The 17,659-nt window shown below is 42.8% G+C and overlaps 1 protein-coding gene across 13 annotated transcripts in view; it reads right to left on the minus strand.

The window, feature by feature from the left end:
• FHL2 (four and a half LIM domains 2) overlaps nucleotides 1–17,659 on the minus strand; it is a 37,490-nt gene that overhangs the window by 2,233 nt on the left and 17,598 nt on the right. For 11 of the 13 annotated variants that reach the window (XM_066619250.1, XM_066619252.1, XM_066619251.1 and 8 more), the window contains 4 exons: nucleotides 10,597–10,768; nucleotides 7,200–7,374; nucleotides 2,336–2,505; nucleotides 1,185–1,371 (listed from right to left, as the gene is read on the minus strand). In XM_066619250.1, the coding sequence (XP_066475347.1) occupies nucleotides 1,185–1,371; nucleotides 2,336–2,505; nucleotides 7,200–7,374; nucleotides 10,597–10,752 (688 nt within the window). In that variant the 5' untranslated portion in view covers nucleotides 10,753–10,768. Of the gene's footprint in view, nucleotides 1–1,184; nucleotides 1,372–2,335; nucleotides 2,506–7,199; nucleotides 7,375–10,596; nucleotides 10,769–17,659 lie in introns of those variants that run through there. The other 2 variants (XM_066619257.1, XM_066619256.1) reach the window with 2 other exon arrangements.

The following is a 17,659-nucleotide window of genomic DNA, read 5'->3' on the forward strand; positions in this document are numbered from 1 at the left end:
CTTCCCCTGCTAAATATAAGAAGAGCACCACTTAAAGAATTGCATCCTTGCCCAGTTAGCAGGGGAAACTATTATGATATATGGATATGAGAGCATAGTCATATTAACACCTTATTGGTTCCATGCCATATCATAATAACATGTCCTTGCAACATGTCAATAACATAATTACATGTCATTTGGCTCTCAGAACAATCAGTTTCAAAGGTCAGTTCTGAGTTAAGAAAATCCACTTTTTGTTCCATATGCCAATTGTATTTTCATTTTCTGATTAATTGGTGATAACTTTTGATAGAATACAGATATTCCAATGCAGTTTGTTTAATTGCATTCTACATTAAATTACTTTTCCAATGTTATATAACATGATGGTATTATTCATATATACCAAGATTTTCACAATTTTGGTCACTAGTGTGAAGCTCAGTTTGTTGCCCCCCTAAAGATTGATGCCTGGTGCAACTGCTACCCCCTGCATCCCCTTAGCTACGACACTGATGGAGACAATGACATCACTGTACTAAAATCTGCATTTTTACAGCAAAATACCAGGGATTATTGTGCTTGAGAATTATTACAATTCAGTTATTTCAGTTAGCAATCTGAGTGCAGTGAAATCAGAAATGAAAACACTTGTAGGGAAAATGTCTGCTGGAAATATGAGGTTGAGCCATCCTTCTGCAAAATATCCAGTGACTGAAAAAGTCTTTAATGCAATGAGTAATTGTGAAATTAGTATAGAATTGTAGTCAACCAGTCAAGAAAAATGGGATGCAATCTTTTCTTTGCTTAATTCAAGTTATTATAATTCAAGTATCTTATTCAAGTTATAAGATGAGGTTTATTTGGAATTCTAGAATGTTCCTCCAGTCAGCTCACCCCATTTTGAACATTCTGACACAAAATAGTGTGGGTCTGGTCTTTGCTTTCCCACTGGTCTCTACACTACCTGGGGCTGCTGTTTAACAAAACTGTCACCTGGATTCTATTGCACACGCACTAAAACAGCTGTTGTATTTAACTGTAAACTGCAGAGCTCATAAAAATGCTACCATTTTTGTTGCCATCACAAGTCCAATTATGATACCTGGGGCAAAGTGAACTTTATTAAGAGGTGACTATTGTTATTTTGTAGCAGTAGTAATTCTTTCTGTTTGTAAAGCAAGAGTAAACAAGATACTCACCACTTATTGGATTAGTGCAGCCTGCACACTTTTTAGCATAGAGGCTGCAGAAACAATTCAGACAATACGCAAACTCGTCCCGAGAAGTAAAGCGTTGTCCAGACAGTTGTTTTTTGCATCCAGTACACACAAAGCACTCCTTGTGCCATGGTTGCTCTCGATAAGTGATTCCTCCTGTAGTGATTGGCTGTTTAATTATTTAAAAAATAAGAGTACAGTTATATTTGTTTTGTTTCCTGTACTTTCTTGTACCTTGAAAAGGTGTGGCACAATGGTGTTGATGCTTAGATTTGGAAAAAAAAAGTTCATTGAAATAGTTTCTATAAATAAACAAGCAATCATTCTACTTCCCTGGTCATTTTCAGGTTCTAGCAGTAGCAGGAAGGAATTCACTGCAATGTTTGTTCTTGGATATAGTAAAGATTACATTGCTAAAAACAATGTATATTACAAGCATTTTGGTTCTATCTCATAACAGAAGAAACTTCTGTGGCCATGAAGGAGAATTGTATGTACTGTAGTCTGAAATGTAGGCAGAGATATGGGGGAAGGAAACTGCCTCCTTGGATTTCCTAAATGGTGGCCCTAATAACATCAAACTGTCCTCTCTTTTAAATTCTGCTGTTTTCTTCCTCATTATCTACAGTTTTTCTCACAGTTCTCATCATACTGCTGGCTTGGCTTTGCTCATGAGGGTGTGCTCATGAGGGTGTGTAGCATTGGTCAGGCTAAGTGCTGTTTGAGGGCTCGCACTTGCCAGAGGGCCCACCTGCCTGGATTGATCCCAAAACAGCAGTACCAGCAGCCCCTGTAACAACCTCCCCAGCACCATCAGGGTTGGTGAGGTATGCCATGAGAGGCACAAGTTCAAGGCTCCAGGCCCCCAGAAACCTGATGCCAGCATTGGTGGTATGATAGTCTCATCGCTGTGGACACTCATATCACCTGACATTTGTAAGGAAGGCTGACTTTCAATAGCTGCAGTGTTGAGAAACTGTACATAGTTTCTCTTCAATGATCTAGAATTTCCTAATATTAGAGCTGAGATTTCAGGTAATGACAGAGCTGGTTTACAGTTTTGCAAAAATAGACCAACTTTCACAAAATTCTAAAATGGGAGTGTTCTGTTTCAACAAAGCAATCAAGAATACCTTTTTGCACTGGACACACTGCATGGCAAACTGCTTCTCATAGCAGGGCACGCAGAAATTCTGATTGTCTTTGGGGATGAAACTCTTTGTTCCAATTGGCTGTTGGCACCGATGGCAAATGAAGCAAGTCTCATGCCAGCTATTTCCTTTATACTCCATCTTGCGAGTACCTGTCAGGGGACCATAATATGAGCTTCTGCTGCCTTTATTTTGAAGTGTTATATTTACTAATATAGTATGAAACAGTAGCTGAAGGTTACATTTCACTTTCCAGTTGGTATGTAAAGTTGGGCGCACTTAGCAGAATCTTGAGTTGGAGTAACAACAACTGTGAAAATATGAAGCCTTACTCCCTTTGGATCTGTTAAGAATGTACCATGAGCTTGAATTTTAAGCACAAGAACCCCCAAAGCTCTGAGAAATTAATCAGGTAAAGATCTTATTATATTTCTACCATTTTGCTGTGGAACCAGGCCAGGAATCAAGACACATTTTTGTGGCTTTACATCCATATTTACCAGTGAACATTTCTCTGGATGACAGCCTTATTTCCTGTCATCCCATCCCAGGCTTCTCTTCCCTTGCTAGCATTCATTTCACATTTCAAAACTGGGAGACCAGCCTGTTTTTTAGGATTATGCATGTGCAGCTGGGTAACCTTGGAATGCCCATTCCAGGTCAAGTACCAAAGCAACAGTAAAAATGCGTTGTTGAGATTTAAAGAAAGGAAAATCTCTCCAGATTGCTGTGCCATTTCCCAATTGCTGAAAAGAAAAGCCTAGGCAGGGCAAGAAATCTAATTCCTCTGGTTTCACCTGGAATACACTGGACATCACCACTATTTTACCCAAAAAGGGGAGGGGTCTCCTTCCTGACCCCTACACATTACCATGCTGTGTTTTATTGCCTCTCACGCTCATACTTTTGCATTGCTGATCATTTCCCAAACAAAAATACTTCTTGAAGTGTACCACCTCAAATTGCAAGCAGGGAGCTGTTTATACAAAGCCTGCTCCTGGAGAAAAACGATCTCAGAAATTCAGTGTATCAGGGTACTCTGCCTGATTTATGTTTTGGATGTGCAAGGAGCTTTATAAATGGGAAATTATTCCTACAGTCCCAGGTGGCATAGACAGTAGTCCAGGAAAAACTGCAATGCCTGAATGTGCTTGAATATCCATTGGCCCTGAATTGTTGAAAAGTGAAGTCTATAACTCTCAATTCTCTACAGCCTCAGTTAAGACTTAGGGCGCAATCCTAACCCCTTATGTCAGTACTTTCCAGCACTGGCACAGCGGTGCCAAAGGGACATGTGCTGCATCCTGCAGTTGGGTGTCACTCACAGAGGCCTCCTCAAAGTAAGGGAATGTTTGTTCCGTTATCTCAGAGCTGCATTGCTCTTATGTCAGTGCTGGAAAGCACTGACATAAGGGGTTAGGACTACACCCTTATAAAGATATGAAATAGCTGGGGCAGTGTAAAACAGTAAGAACGAAAAAACCACAAATATACCGCCTATATGACAGTGATCACACTTGATAAAAATGCTTTAAAATTGATTAAAATTTTAATTTGGAATTAACATTTTTTATTGGTTTCACCAATTTTTATTTTTGGATAACTCCAACATCTGCCCCCCCCCAAAAAAAACTGTTTTAGACTGCTTCTAGAAATAGCTCATCTTTACGGATAAGATTCCCTCATTTAGGACTTTTGTGTACGTCCACCTGAACGGTAAGCAAACCAGAAGGGAAGAAACCCAGGCCAAAACTAATGAAAAAAAATGCTTACATTTCTATTAACATAATTCTGAATATCTGAATAATATATGGGAATTCAGTATACGGGTTAGCTGGAGTTAACCGGCTACTATTTCTGCATGATTGCAGGCAGCATTCAGGGATATGATATTATTTATCAAAGAGTCAGATTTGACCCTGAGAGTAAGCTGTGGATTGAAATCAGATTCTTTTGAAAATGTCTTAAGTGGACTGTAATTGCATACAAGTCGCATAGCAAGTGTGTTTATATATAATTACCTTGCTCTATGACATTTTAAATGCCTTTTCGTGTCATCAGTTTATTAGCACTGTTTATTATTAGTTTATTAGCTATGTTAATAAAGGCATAATTATACCACCTTTGGCTGTTCTGTGATTTTTTTTTTTTTTAAATGAAGATTAGGGGGAAAGCTAAAGCTAAAGAAATAAAATAATATTCTGTTATTACACAGCAGATCTGATAATCAGGGCTGGATGGTTTCAGCAAGAAGATGCTTGAGTTCCCAGTCACAGACTGCTGAGATGTTTCCCAATTGCTGAATTGGACCATAGTCCAATTCTGTTGCTTCTATTTGGGCACTCAGAAGCCTACCCAAGTGGGAGATTCTGTGACAACATCTGTATCATGCCAATTCTCAGCATTTACCAGTGACTACAGAGCTTGGGGAGCAGGAGGGCCTGCAGCGAGTCTGCCTTCCTCATGCAGAAAGGGATATGTAGCGGTTGCTTTTTCATAACAGGCCATTAGCAATTGAGTAATGAGACCTAGTAGCAGTTGTTGTCATAGTAGTACGATATACTGCATATATTGTGAGCAATGCAGGCTGCTTTGTTTGCCCTGTAGCCAAAGCTGAACAGACCTCTCTGTGGAATTTTAAATTGACTTTTGATGTTTCTGTACAACTTGGATGCTCCTCTTAGGGGGCTGCCGTAACACTCGAGTATGGGGAGAAATTTTAGTATTTTTAATAAAAATGTTTAAAAGGGGAAACCCCCAAATTTTCATAACTCTTCCCCTTCTTTCTAAAGGAAAAAATGAAGGAAGTCAGCACGATGCCATTTCACCTTCCTTCCTCTGCAGGTTAACTATGAACGAGGTATGAGGTAGATTGCCACGCTACCAATTAGAAATGTCCCACAATTGTCTCTTGGCGGCTTGCATACGTCTCTCTGCTTCATGGTAGGGCCAGCCAGGTGCATGATCCCAGTCAATGTTTTAACACAACTTCCTCCCACAACCTAGGAAATTTGCTAGAATAAGTAGGCTGTGGGGGCAGGGAAGACAACACCAGGTCCACAACTGATTTTGGCCATCTGCATTGAATATATTTGCATAACTGTGGTTTATACTTTCCTATCTTGCAACCAAAAGCTCTCAAATTCTAATGTCACCGCTCATCAAGCATAAAAAATAATTTGAGGATAACTGACACAAGAGGCAGTCCAAAAAGGGTTGTTTTTTTTTTTTTAAACCAGAGATCATCAGTTGATTACATGCAGACTTCCTGACTTGTAAGAATAAAAACTGGGTTGTGTCCTATTTTCAGCCCTGTCCTCGAATTCTGCCTGTATAAACACCCCTTTCACGAAACCATTTCATCCCCTTCAACAATTAAGATCAAAGCATGTTTAATTGGGCCACTGCTGTGAATTGTAAGAGGCTGGTGGCTTTGGGACAGTGAAACCTAAATATGAAATCACTTCATGCATGGTCAGCTTCCAGTGTTTTAGAGGGACTTTGATTTGTTTTCTTTCTCTCTGTTACTTTTGAAAGTAGATACTGGAAACTGCATGGCATTTTGACAACCTTGTAGTTATATTTAGACCTTAGAGGCTCTTAAGTCACCTTTTGAAGAAGAACAAAAAGTGGTAAGATGGAGAATACAAGCATGGGCCTAAAATCACGGGATGGCATGAGAAGGAACTCCAAAGGATGCCAAATCTTGTAGGGTCTGCTTTTATTACTCTGTATGACACTATACAAGTGTTTATCCACCACAAAGACAGAAGTGGCAGGGAAAAAATGCTTTGCCATTATTTTGACATGGATACGCTTCAGTTTTATATTATGGGTAATATTATGGGCACTAAAAGGTCTCTTCGGTTTTCTTTATTTTATTTTAAAATGGACTCTAGCTTGTAAAAGAAAAAAAAACATTATTTGACTGTTCTCAAGGACTGTGGGCTGCTTTCAGTTAGGGCTCACTTAAGATTTGAGGGTATCTTTGTGCCATCTGGTAGGTCTCCCCCTCTATGAGTACCCCACCTGAACATTCAGGATGGTAGCTTAACTAGGCTGTGGCAGTGATGGGTCCTTTCTGATCCTCTTAGCAGCAACGATTGGTGGATGCCATTTCCCCCCATAAGCATTGTTCTGGGGCATTGCGAGGAAAATTGTGGCCAGCAGTGAAATGGCATCTCCCTGGAGGGACTATGTGCAGGCATCAACAGTGAGTCATGCCTGGGGCTCTGACAGCTGCCCAAGCATGCCACATGCCATCGCTTCCAGTATTCTTGGCATCAGTGTTACATAGAGCATATCTAGCTACGTAAGAGCCAGTATGGTGTATTGGTTTGGGAGTTGGACCTTGAAGATCCAGGTTCAAATCCCCACTCAGCCACAAAGCTTCCTAGCTGATGCTGGGCCACTCACTATCTCTCAGCCTCACCTACCTCACAGGGCTGTTGTGAGGTCAAAAGAAAGGGAGGAATTCCCTGAGCTCCTTGGAGGAAGGGGGGTATAAAAAATGTGAAAAATAAAATCAAAATCCTAGAAGTCCTGGAAATTGTTCTAGAAAGGACTAGAAACAGGATAAACTGTAAAATTCCCCACTCCCACCTGCACCTTCCCAGTAAGAGCCCTCCAGTTGTTTTGTATCAAAGTGGAAGCAAATAGGCACTGACAGGTGCGCACAGACATTTAAGAGCCACTGAACTGCCCACACACACGAGGTACATGTGGACCTTTGATGGTGAACCAGTTCCCAGGAATGGTAATTGCAGAAGAGCCAACCACTGGCTCCAGAAGGATGAGGCCAACTAAAACCTACCCCTACCATGATTCAAATTAGTTGAGTCCTAACCTGGCATGATGGTCTTCTTGCACTCGCTACACTTGGAAGAGTACTCATTGGAGTAGCATTCAGTGCACAGAAGGTGCTCCTCTTTTGCAGCAAAAGGTTTGTCCACCAGTGAGTTCTTGCACTGGAAGCAGTGGAAGCAGGTTTCATGCCAGTGTCGGTCCTTGTAGGACAAATCCTGTAGAAAGCCCAACCACAAAGCAGATGCTTGATGAACAGCCTGCATTGTTAGGAGAAGTTACTAAGACATGACATGTGAAGTATTTCAACACTTGAAATGCAGTACATAAACACATATGATTAGGAATGGTAGCAGTAGAAGTTGCAGCCAACACTAGATGATAGCCAGAATAGAAAACTATTCCTGCAGTGCCTAGAAAGGTTTGTTTTTTGGCACATCAGAACTGCCTTTGTTAGCCCACTGATGAGGCCTCCTGAAGCACTGGAATGGTCAGACACACTCAAACCCATGATTCTCCACAATTTGTTGTCTTCTCTCTACCCTTCTCCCTTTTTGAATCTAGGAAACAAAAGGAGGGTAAACGGCAGAGGCAGTGATTGGAACAACACTGGGTAAAGGTAGGGGTGCAGCATGTTCCCCCAGACACCAAGAGCAATTTGGCCAACCCAGGATTTTGCTGAGGTCTGCGCAACTGAGTATTGGTCTTTATAGCCTAGAGCAGTGGTTCCCAAACTGTGGCTCGGGGCCTGATTTTTTCATGGACCACAAAACAGACAAGCTGGTAGCTGATAAGGGAAACGTATTGAGCACTATGGAAATTAAAACCGAACAGCAAGTGTGCTTTTTACTCATGAGTAGGCAAACATACCTCAGTTCTTATCAAAGGCCAGGTGAAGGGGACCGCAAGTTCTCCAGAATGGTCCCAATTTGATGAACTTGGAGCTCAGCAAATGCTCCAGAAGGTGATCCCCCACCATAGTTTAAGGGATAAAAACAGAGGCTTGGAGCCACCTGGTAAAGTGACACTCCCCCCCCATCTTGTAAAGATAGGTGGGTCCTGATAGGGTGCCATTTTAAAAAGTGGGTCCTGGCGCTAAAAAGTTTGGAAACCACTGGCCTAGATGCAACTGGAGCTGAGCAATTCTGGAAAAAAATTGCACAAGTCAGGCAGTCAAATGGAGCTGTTCAAAGCCTAAAGCCAACACACAATTGCTGAATAATACAGAGGAAGAGAAGAACTGAACACACTTCTCAAAATGAACAACAATAGGGGACATGTTCAGGGGGTTAACTGAATTTAGTCAAAACTAGACGAACAAGTATATATTAAATAGTCTCTGTGGCAGGGAACCATGTTTATATGGAATCTTACCGGTTACCAGTTAATACCAGGAGTGCCCAAACTCCGGCCCTGGGGCCACTTGCGGCCCTCGAGGCCACATCATCTCTCTGACACTGTGTCGGGAGCCGGAGAAAAAAAGAATTAATTTACATTTAAAATTTGAATAAATTTACATAAGTTTACATAAATGAATATATTAAAGATGAACTTATATGAATGAATGAAGGTCTTGCAATAGCTCAAGGCCTATAAAAGGCCTTGCACAAAGCAAGGCTGGCCTTTCCTTTGCTGCTGCTACTGCATCACAGACGTGAAACAAGAAGCAGTGGAAGGAGCCCTCATACCACAGCTCACGTGAGAGGTCAAACAGTCACACTCATGCCGAGAGCAGTTGTGTCGGACCAGTCTGGGCTCCAACAAATCTCAGGAGGGCCAGAGTCTCACTGGAGACTGTGGGCTCCCTGAGGGCCACATTGAGAGGCCTCGAGGGCTGCAAGTGGCCCCAGGGCCGGGGTTTGGGCACCCCTGATCTAGACCAACAAACACTGAACATGACAGAGGATTTCTCCCCATGAAAAGAACCCTGAAAGATATCAGGGTAGGACTGCCAATTTGCCAGGAATCAGCATCAAGAACCAAAAGCAATTCTGATGAGTTTAACAGCTATGGCACAGGGATCACAACATTTGAACTGGCTTAATGATGACTGTGGAAGCATACCAGAATATGTGCTTTGTTGTTCTCTGGTGTTACCATTAAGTAGCCTCTTCTATCTGCTTCTTTGACTGTGTGTGTGTGTGTGTGTCTGTGTGTGTGTGTGTGTGTGTGTGTGTATGTGTTGCTCAAGCCAGCACATGTGTGTAGTGCTCAAGCAAGCACATTCTTTAGCTGCATTCTGCACATACAGAAATATTTTCCTAACCTTCAGCAGGAGGAAAGCACCATCATCTTTGGTAATAAAAATGCTATCACATACTTGATCTGCCATTATAGAAAATCTTGTTTAAAAGCCATCGGGAGATCGGATAACACCTACGCTCCCCACATTCATCAGTCTGGGTTGAAAAGTTCAGCTGATTAATTCCTCAGTACTTGCTCTGAGATTTGTTGAAGCTAGGCCAGGCTTGAGGATTCTTGAATGTCAACACATGCAAAGTGCCCAAGGGACTGAAAAGACCGGAGTCCAAAGTAAATTCTAGAAAGACATCGTTACCCTCTTCCTGCTTGTCAGCTCAGGGAATCTTTGCACACAGACTCTTTGAATTTTTGGCTTCTGCTTTTTTGTTCTCTGCTGCTCAGAGATGAGCACATACAAAACAGGATATACAGATGTTTTTATCAACATAGTTCAGTTTGCTGAGTTGGCTAAAAGCATTCACAGGGGCTTCTTCATTGCTATGCTATGCAGAAGTGGATGATTGAAAAACAATTAAGTTAGGGGGCTGAACTAGGTTATTTAGCTGCCCCTGCTAACTGAGTAAGTGGCATGTTTTCAAGTGAGTGCTCCTCTTTTATTCAGCCAAGGCAAGTAAACTGGCCCTCCTCACCCCAGCAGTGTCTTTTCTAGTGGCTGTCTGCTGGTTCTTTTGCATATTTTTAGGTTGTGAGCCCTTTTGGGACAGGAAGCCATTAGTTATTTGATTTTCTCTGCAAACTGCTTTGTGAGCTTTTCGTTGAAAAGTGGTATATAAATACTGTTAATAATAATAATAATAATAATAATAATAATAATAATAATAATAATAATAATAATAATAATACAAGATGTGGGAGATGCCTAATGGCATATTCTAACAATTTTATCTATAACATTTTTATTTCTCCCTTATTAAAGTGGCTGCTGAGAGCTCCAATTTTGACTGGAGCAGTAGCACTGGGGGAACGAAAGTGGTTTAGCCTTTACCCTTCCCCTATGTATGTTCACTGAAGTTTTCAAACTTGTCCTCGGAATGTGCAGCAATGAGGTTACACTGCACTGGTCCATGTCATGATTTCATCATGCGGCGCAATTAGGATACCTTTTGGAGAATGAAGGGGTACATAGTGCAGGAAAGCTGACCCACTACTGAGGTCAGTGAAACATTTAGCCAGGGTACCTTACAATCACAGCCAATGGGCTTTTTGCATTCCTCACAGCTGTTGGAGTACAAGCTCTCATAGCACTTGATGCAGTAGGGGCTGTCCTCCCTCAAGATGTACTTCTTGCCAAAGAGAGACTCCTTACAGTAGTGGCAGTCAAAACGTTCCGTCATTTTGACATCTAGGATTCTATCAAGAAAAGAGAAACAAGCCATGTTTAGCTGAAAAAATAAATAAATATTGAATATCCTGAAGAAAGCCTATGATTTGGGGGCTAAGCATGCCTTTGGTAAGGCATTTATATTCATCTGTGATATTTGTATCCCACTATTACGACCTGAAGGAACTCAGGGTGGGACGCACGTACTTACCTACTTCAGCCCAACAAGAAGATAGGCCAGGGTTACAACATATAGATTGGGTAAAGGCCATTCTGGTAGGTTCATTGCTAAGGTGTCTCTGGTTCAAGTTCATCATGCCTGAGTTTTGCCTAACCTATTTTTCCCCCCTCAGTGTGTACCAAATTTGTAACAGCCTTTCTTTTGGGCAAACTATATAATTCACCAATCAAATGAACAAGAAAAGTCATAAGATATTCCATTGTCTACGCAGTTTTTAGGCTCACTATACCACCCCACACTCATATACACTTATATATATATCCTTGTTCGTGCTCATACTCTTACAGTGTCTATATGGCTATTAGCTTTGGTAGCTAAATGGATTCATGGACACAATGTATCCACATCCTCTATGTACACAGGCAACATTCCTTGGAATATCAGATTATGGGGACACAAACTGGAAAAGCCATGCCCAGTATCAAGCCCTGCTTGGTTGGGTGCCATGTGACCAGGGAGGAAAACTCCTCTGGGTACCAATTGGCAAATAGCACTGCTGGGGTCCCCAAACAGGATCAGGACCATGGTGGGGGCAAAGAGTTATATCTCTCCTTCCTCCAAGCTGTGGTTCCAATCTATTTTGGGGACTTCACATATCTGCTCTTCCATCATAAAAAAAATAATAATAAAAGCATGCCATTGTCAAGTGTGTGCTGCAAGTAACATCTAGTTTTGCCCTCAAAAATTTGGACTAAATGGATCTCAGTCCAACCTAGTAAGACAGTTCTTCTGTTATTATGAGTGATTATGCTGTTATGGCCAAACTAGACATTATCTCAGCAAATTCCATGTTTACTGGGATGACGGTGAATGCAGGGGAGATGATAACTAAAAGAAATAACTGGGCAAGAGGAGACAGGCTTGACTTTTCCTTCCCCCACAGATTCCCCCCTGTCCTACGATCATTTCTGCACCTCCAGTTGTACAGCCCAACTAGGGAAAAAAATTGAAAGCTGGGCATTCTGGGCATTTGAAGGACATTTGAAGGAGAGAATCACAGGAGGGAAAGGGTTAGACCAGGGGTGTCCAAAGTTTTTGGCAGGAGGGCCACATCGTCTCTCTGACACTGTGTCGAGGGCCAGGGGAAAAAAAGAATTTACATTTAAAATTTGAATAAATTTACGTACGTTTACATAAATGAATATATTAAAGATGAACTTATATGAATGAATGAAGGTCTTTCAATAGCTCAAGGCCTATAAAAGGCCTTGCACAAAGCAAGGCTGGCCTTTCCTTTGCTGCCGCTACTGCATCACAGATGTGAAACAACAAGCAGTGGAGGGAGCCCTCATCCTACAGCTCACGCGAGTGGTCAAACAGTTGTCCTCACGCAGAGAGCAGCTGCTTCGGGCCAGTGTGGACTCCAATAAATCTCCAGAGGGCCAGAGGCTCATTGGACACTGGAGGCTCCCTGAGGGCCGCACTGAGAGGCCTCGAGGGCCGCAAGTGGCCCCAGGGCCGGGGTTTGGGCACCCCTGGGTTAGACCCTCCACACCAGTGTGCTTATTTTACCCAGCAAATGCCCCTTCCCGCAGACGATGCAGTAGGAAATAAGGGCTTGGGGGAGCCCTGAGTTTCCCTTGGTAGCATCTACCTCAGCAGAGTCAATATCAATAGCTGAACTTCACCCTTGGCAGAAAACGCATGATTAATACAGTGTCTATGTTCTACTCTGGTTTGGTAGCCAAGAAGACTCGAGAGTACTACAGAAGTTCATTAATGCTCTCTGTGTGACTCTAATCAGTCATCAGCAGCATGACAAGGAAAGGAGTAAAGCAGTTAGCGTGATGGTCACTGACAGAAGGGACTTTCCAAAGCAAAATATTCAGCATCCACTTCCTGGCATTTTGCCATTCTGCAAAATCTGCCATTATTTCTTGGCAGCCGTCTGAAATAACATCCTTAGCATCTGCATGCCACTTTTCAACAGCCCAGTCACAACCAGGATTATGCTGCCCTTTATGACAGTGGAACACAATTCTGCTGTCAAAAATGGCTGTAAGGTGGCACGCACAATGCATTGGAGGCAGCCGTTTTAGACCACCACCACAAATGGTGATGGCACTGGAGACTTGCTGCCACTGCCAGTTTCCTCTGGCAGTGAGGGTAAGCCAGTGGCAGCAGTGGGGATGTGTGGGTGACAGGGGTGGGTGCCAGGGGTGGATGGAATGGGGGAATTTCTGAGAGGGCAGGCAGGAGGCAGAATGGAAGAGGGAGGGGTGGATCTTGGCAGCACTGACATGCACCAGGTCTGAACCCCATTCAATGTCTCCTTTCCTCTCCCTTACATTCCTTGGACTTGTGCCAGAAAAAAAAAAAACTGGCACAGATCTGAGAAGAGCCATTGGGGCAGCAGAGGCTTTCCCCTGAGTAAGGAAACAAAAGTGATTGGACTGTCCCAGGTTACTCCCTGCAGGTATAGCATGTTCTCCATTGTTGTGTTAGGTTTGGAATGTAAGGGTGCCTGAAAGAATCAAAGTGGCAGACTTGACCCACAGAAATGTGAATTCAAGTTCCCCCTGAACTATGAAGCTCATTGGATGACCTTGGACCAATCAGCACACACCCTCGGCCTAATCCACCTCACAGAGTTGTTGTGACATGATGTACATCATCCTAAGGTCCTGGGAAGAGGGAGAGAATTAAAATAGACCTGACACCATGGGCATTTAGGCACCATGGGATGCAGAGAGGCAAAAGAGAAATGGCTGCTGAAGACACAAATCTAAATAAAATCATATTGTACAGAATTAAGACTGACACATAAATTGGGCTGACTGGTCCTAGGAGCTTTGCCAATTCTATGCATTCAGCTTGCATGCATAAACTAATCCAACATGGCAAAGCTTTGTGAACCTAACTCCAAATCTGTGCATGCAATTAGACGATGGACTGTTGTCTTGCCATCAAGTGGACCTGTTTCACATGGCAAGTCTTTTGTACTACACTAGTTTCTGTGTAGTCCTCGCAAATTCAGCCATGCCCACATACATGAGTAGGGTGCAACTGGGGGGGGGATCACATGTCTGAGCGCTCCCTTATCTAAAAAGAAAATGAGAAAGAAAAGTCCCAGTGTGCTGGGGAGAATGTTAGGCTACAACTCAACTTCCATACTTCCATGTCATGACTAGAAAGATCTTAGAACATAGGGAACATGCAAATACACTGTTCTTCATCTGTTCTTTGCAATAGCATACTCCAGTAGCTATCCCATATGCTCAGTCTGCACACTTGAATTGACTCTGACTCTGGTCCCTTTCCTAACTAGACCCAATTATGTAATTATTGAAAGGTACATTTTCAAGCACTTAAATCAGGATTTCATTAACTGTACAGTAAATAGGAAATAGATTCTACTCCTACAGTATTCCCAGTAACATAATAACACACAAGGGAAAACAGAAATTCCAAGGCAGCATTTTGGGGGGGGGGGGGAGAGAAAGCATCTATTGCTATCCAGGGTCACTCTGTCTTGAGTTTATAAGATGCAACCAGTAAGCTGCCTTCAAGACCTCACAGTGACCCATTACTGAAGAATCGCAGTGCAAGCAAAGGGTTACAATTCCCTGGTCACACCGGATGTGCTCTCATAAGTCATTTGTGCCTAAAAACATAACGTGTTGGGCATTCTCTCTCAAGCAATAAGCAGACTGTTCTGTTCTGTGCCTTCCAATGGTCCTCAGCATTCAGGGCTGTGCTAGGGACAGGAAGACTTACCGCAGACACTCGCCTATAAGTTGATCCCACAGAGAAGTCGAGGGCAGCCAACAATCATGGAATTTTCTATGACCCTCAGATAAGTCGGGGGTTAATAACAACAACAACAACAACAACAACAACTAGCTATTTATATACCACCTTTCTGGTCATCAGATTACTCCTCTGACTTTATTCAAGGCAGTTTGCATAGGCAGGCATTTCTAAATCCCTCAAGAGGATTTTTACAAACATAGAGGTTCTCTCTTTCAAGAACCAACAACATTTCAGAATGGATCTTCCTGGTTTGGTCTCATTTCTGGCCTCCAGTTCTCCCAGGCAGGCTGACAAGCAGCTCCATCTCTCACATGGAGGGCAGCCAAGATGAATCACTCAGATGGGCTTGTCAGCTGCTTCAAGGTCTTGCCATTCTCAGCCGTTAAACTTAGGGGGGTGTCTGACTATAGTTTTGTCTGATTTTACTCAAGGCCAGATCCTGAAAAATAACCTACCACTAATTGTTACCTAAGAACTGTAGCCTCTAATTTATTAAAAACATAGTAAAAGATCATAAGATACATTTTTATTCTTTTTAAATTCTGGTCTTCATCATCTTTTTGTAAGCACTATCAGAGTAAGTGCACTGTAAACAACATACCAGTAAAACAGTGGTTCCCAACCTGGTATTCATGTACTCCCAGGGACACTCAACAGGACCTTTAGAGGTACTTGAAAAAGAATGGCATAATGGTAGAAAAAGGCAGGTCATAATCCAGAATGCCTTGCAAGGACCAGCAAGGCAGGAAGGGAGGTAGCTAGTTGGCTGTGAAAGCCCCACCAATAGCTAGTTTTTGGTCATCAATTCATGTATGCACCAGTGATTGAAAACCAGCACAGTAAAAAAGCTGAAACACAATATGGAAAGTGATCAATCACCCAGAATTTCTCAGCACACTTCTGGTGCAAAACAGTGCAAAGGCAGAGTCTTCTGTTCTTCCAACAGATAAAAAGAGAAAACACTGTGATAAATACATGAAGTCTGGGCTTTCATATGGGGGAGATGAGTGTTTGTATTATTAATTACAAACATTTTGCTAATATGAAGGGTACAATTTATGGAAATAGGCTGCCAAGGGATATGCAAGTGAAAAAGGTTGGGAACCACTGCAGGAGAACCATGAATCAAATCCACATTTAAGGTGTTTGGTGTGTTAAGCCAGAAGCTCTACGTACAACATACAACCCATAACTGGGAGTGTGCAGTTCAATTCACAGCAGAGAGATGCAGCTGCATATATCTGCAACCATTTTTACTCAGTAGTAGACCCACTGCTTTCCATGGGTATTATTCTTAAGTAAAGGTGCATTGAATTGTAGCCTGCTTCAAATGGAAAGGAGGATTCTCATCTTGGTGTTTCAAAAACAGACCTGCTTTGCAAGCATTTGCAAAGCAGAACCAGGCTGCAGCAGAAGGAAGTTGAATAAAAGGTTAACAAATTGCTTCTAAGGAGCTGTGCCTGCCTGCTGCTTGAGAAACTTGGCGCCTGTCAGCTGCTTGAGAAACGAAACTTTTCAGAGTTGAAAGGCTTTGCCCTCTGATTGACCTGGAGATAAGGCAAAGTGATAATTTGAGCTTGATTACTTGGCAAAAATTTCACGTACTATAGGCGAGTATCTACGGTACTTTCTGTGCCTCCATCCATCCATCCATCCATCCATCCATCCAGAGATGTAATGCGCTACTGCAGCACCCGGGACAGCAATGTCACATCACATTGTGTCACATGATGTAACTTCCAGGTTCTCTCCAGCGAAGAGGTGCTTCCTGCAGCATCTTCATACACCCCATTCCTTCTCCTGTGGAGGCTCCTCCTCAAGGGAAACTTCCACAGGAGAAGGAATGGGGGGCACAAATCCACCAGTGCCTCCTCTGTAACTAGAGTGGAGCCTGGAGGAAGTCATGTCCCCCTTTGGTGTAGCACCTGGAGCAGGTGCCCTTCAGGCTCCGCCCTAACTACATCTCTGCATCCATTTATCCATCTATCTTCGATTGCTCAGTGTCCTCACATATCTTTATGTAACATATATTTTTTGTGCCAACTTAAAAACTAGCACATTTACTGTAGCATAAGCTTTTGTGTGGAACAGTTCACTTCATCAGAAGCATGATTTGCTATCCTAGATTGGTGTATGAACACACATGTATGCGGCAAGACAAAACATGTGTACAGAAAAAGGACAAAAAGTGTAAACAGTGGTGCTACATGATCATGAGGTATGGTATGTGGTATTTCTACCCAAAGCTTATGTGTGTGTGAAGTAAGCAAAGTCATGATAATAAGATCCGCTCATAATAATAAGATCCTCTTAGCTATTCTAAATTAATTAATTTTGAATTATGACAACAAATCATTGTCTCAATTCAACCGTGATACATTTTACATTCTAACAGCCCAGTCCTGAGCTGCCTAGTGCCCAGAGGAGCAGCAGCGCCAAAATGACTGCTGCTGCTGCTGCATCCTATACATGCCAGCAGCCACTGGAATCACCTCAGGGGAAGGCGACATCTGTCCCCTTCCCCAGGGTAAGGGCCCAAACCTACACAATAGAGCTACTCCAGTCTGCACCGGCTATTTTGCTGGAACGCCCAAAGCAGGGTGGAAAAGAGATCTGCTGGTTGTGCCCCGCTTGCTCCCTGCCCCCAAGTGACCCCCCGACTGACCTCTCCATTACCTGGAGCTTGACCCTTTCTCCAGGTGACATTTGGCAGGACTTTGGCAGGCACTTGCTCAGTGAGGACTGGTGCTGAGCCAGTGCCAGCACTGACCCAACGCTGAGTGTCACAGGTGTGCCTTACAACATGTTTGCAACACTTAGCACCGGTGGAGGGCCAGCGCTGAGAGTTCAGGATTGGGCCTTTATTCAGCAGTCTCATGTTTTTTCTATGACACCTGTGCACAAAACACAGGAAATGCCATGCAGT

The sequence above is a fragment of the Tiliqua scincoides genome, chromosome 3 (genome assembly GCF_035046505.1).
Source record: "Tiliqua scincoides isolate rTilSci1 chromosome 3, rTilSci1.hap2, whole genome shotgun sequence".
Classification (NCBI taxonomy): Eukaryota; Metazoa; Chordata; class Lepidosauria; order Squamata; family Scincidae; genus Tiliqua; species Tiliqua scincoides.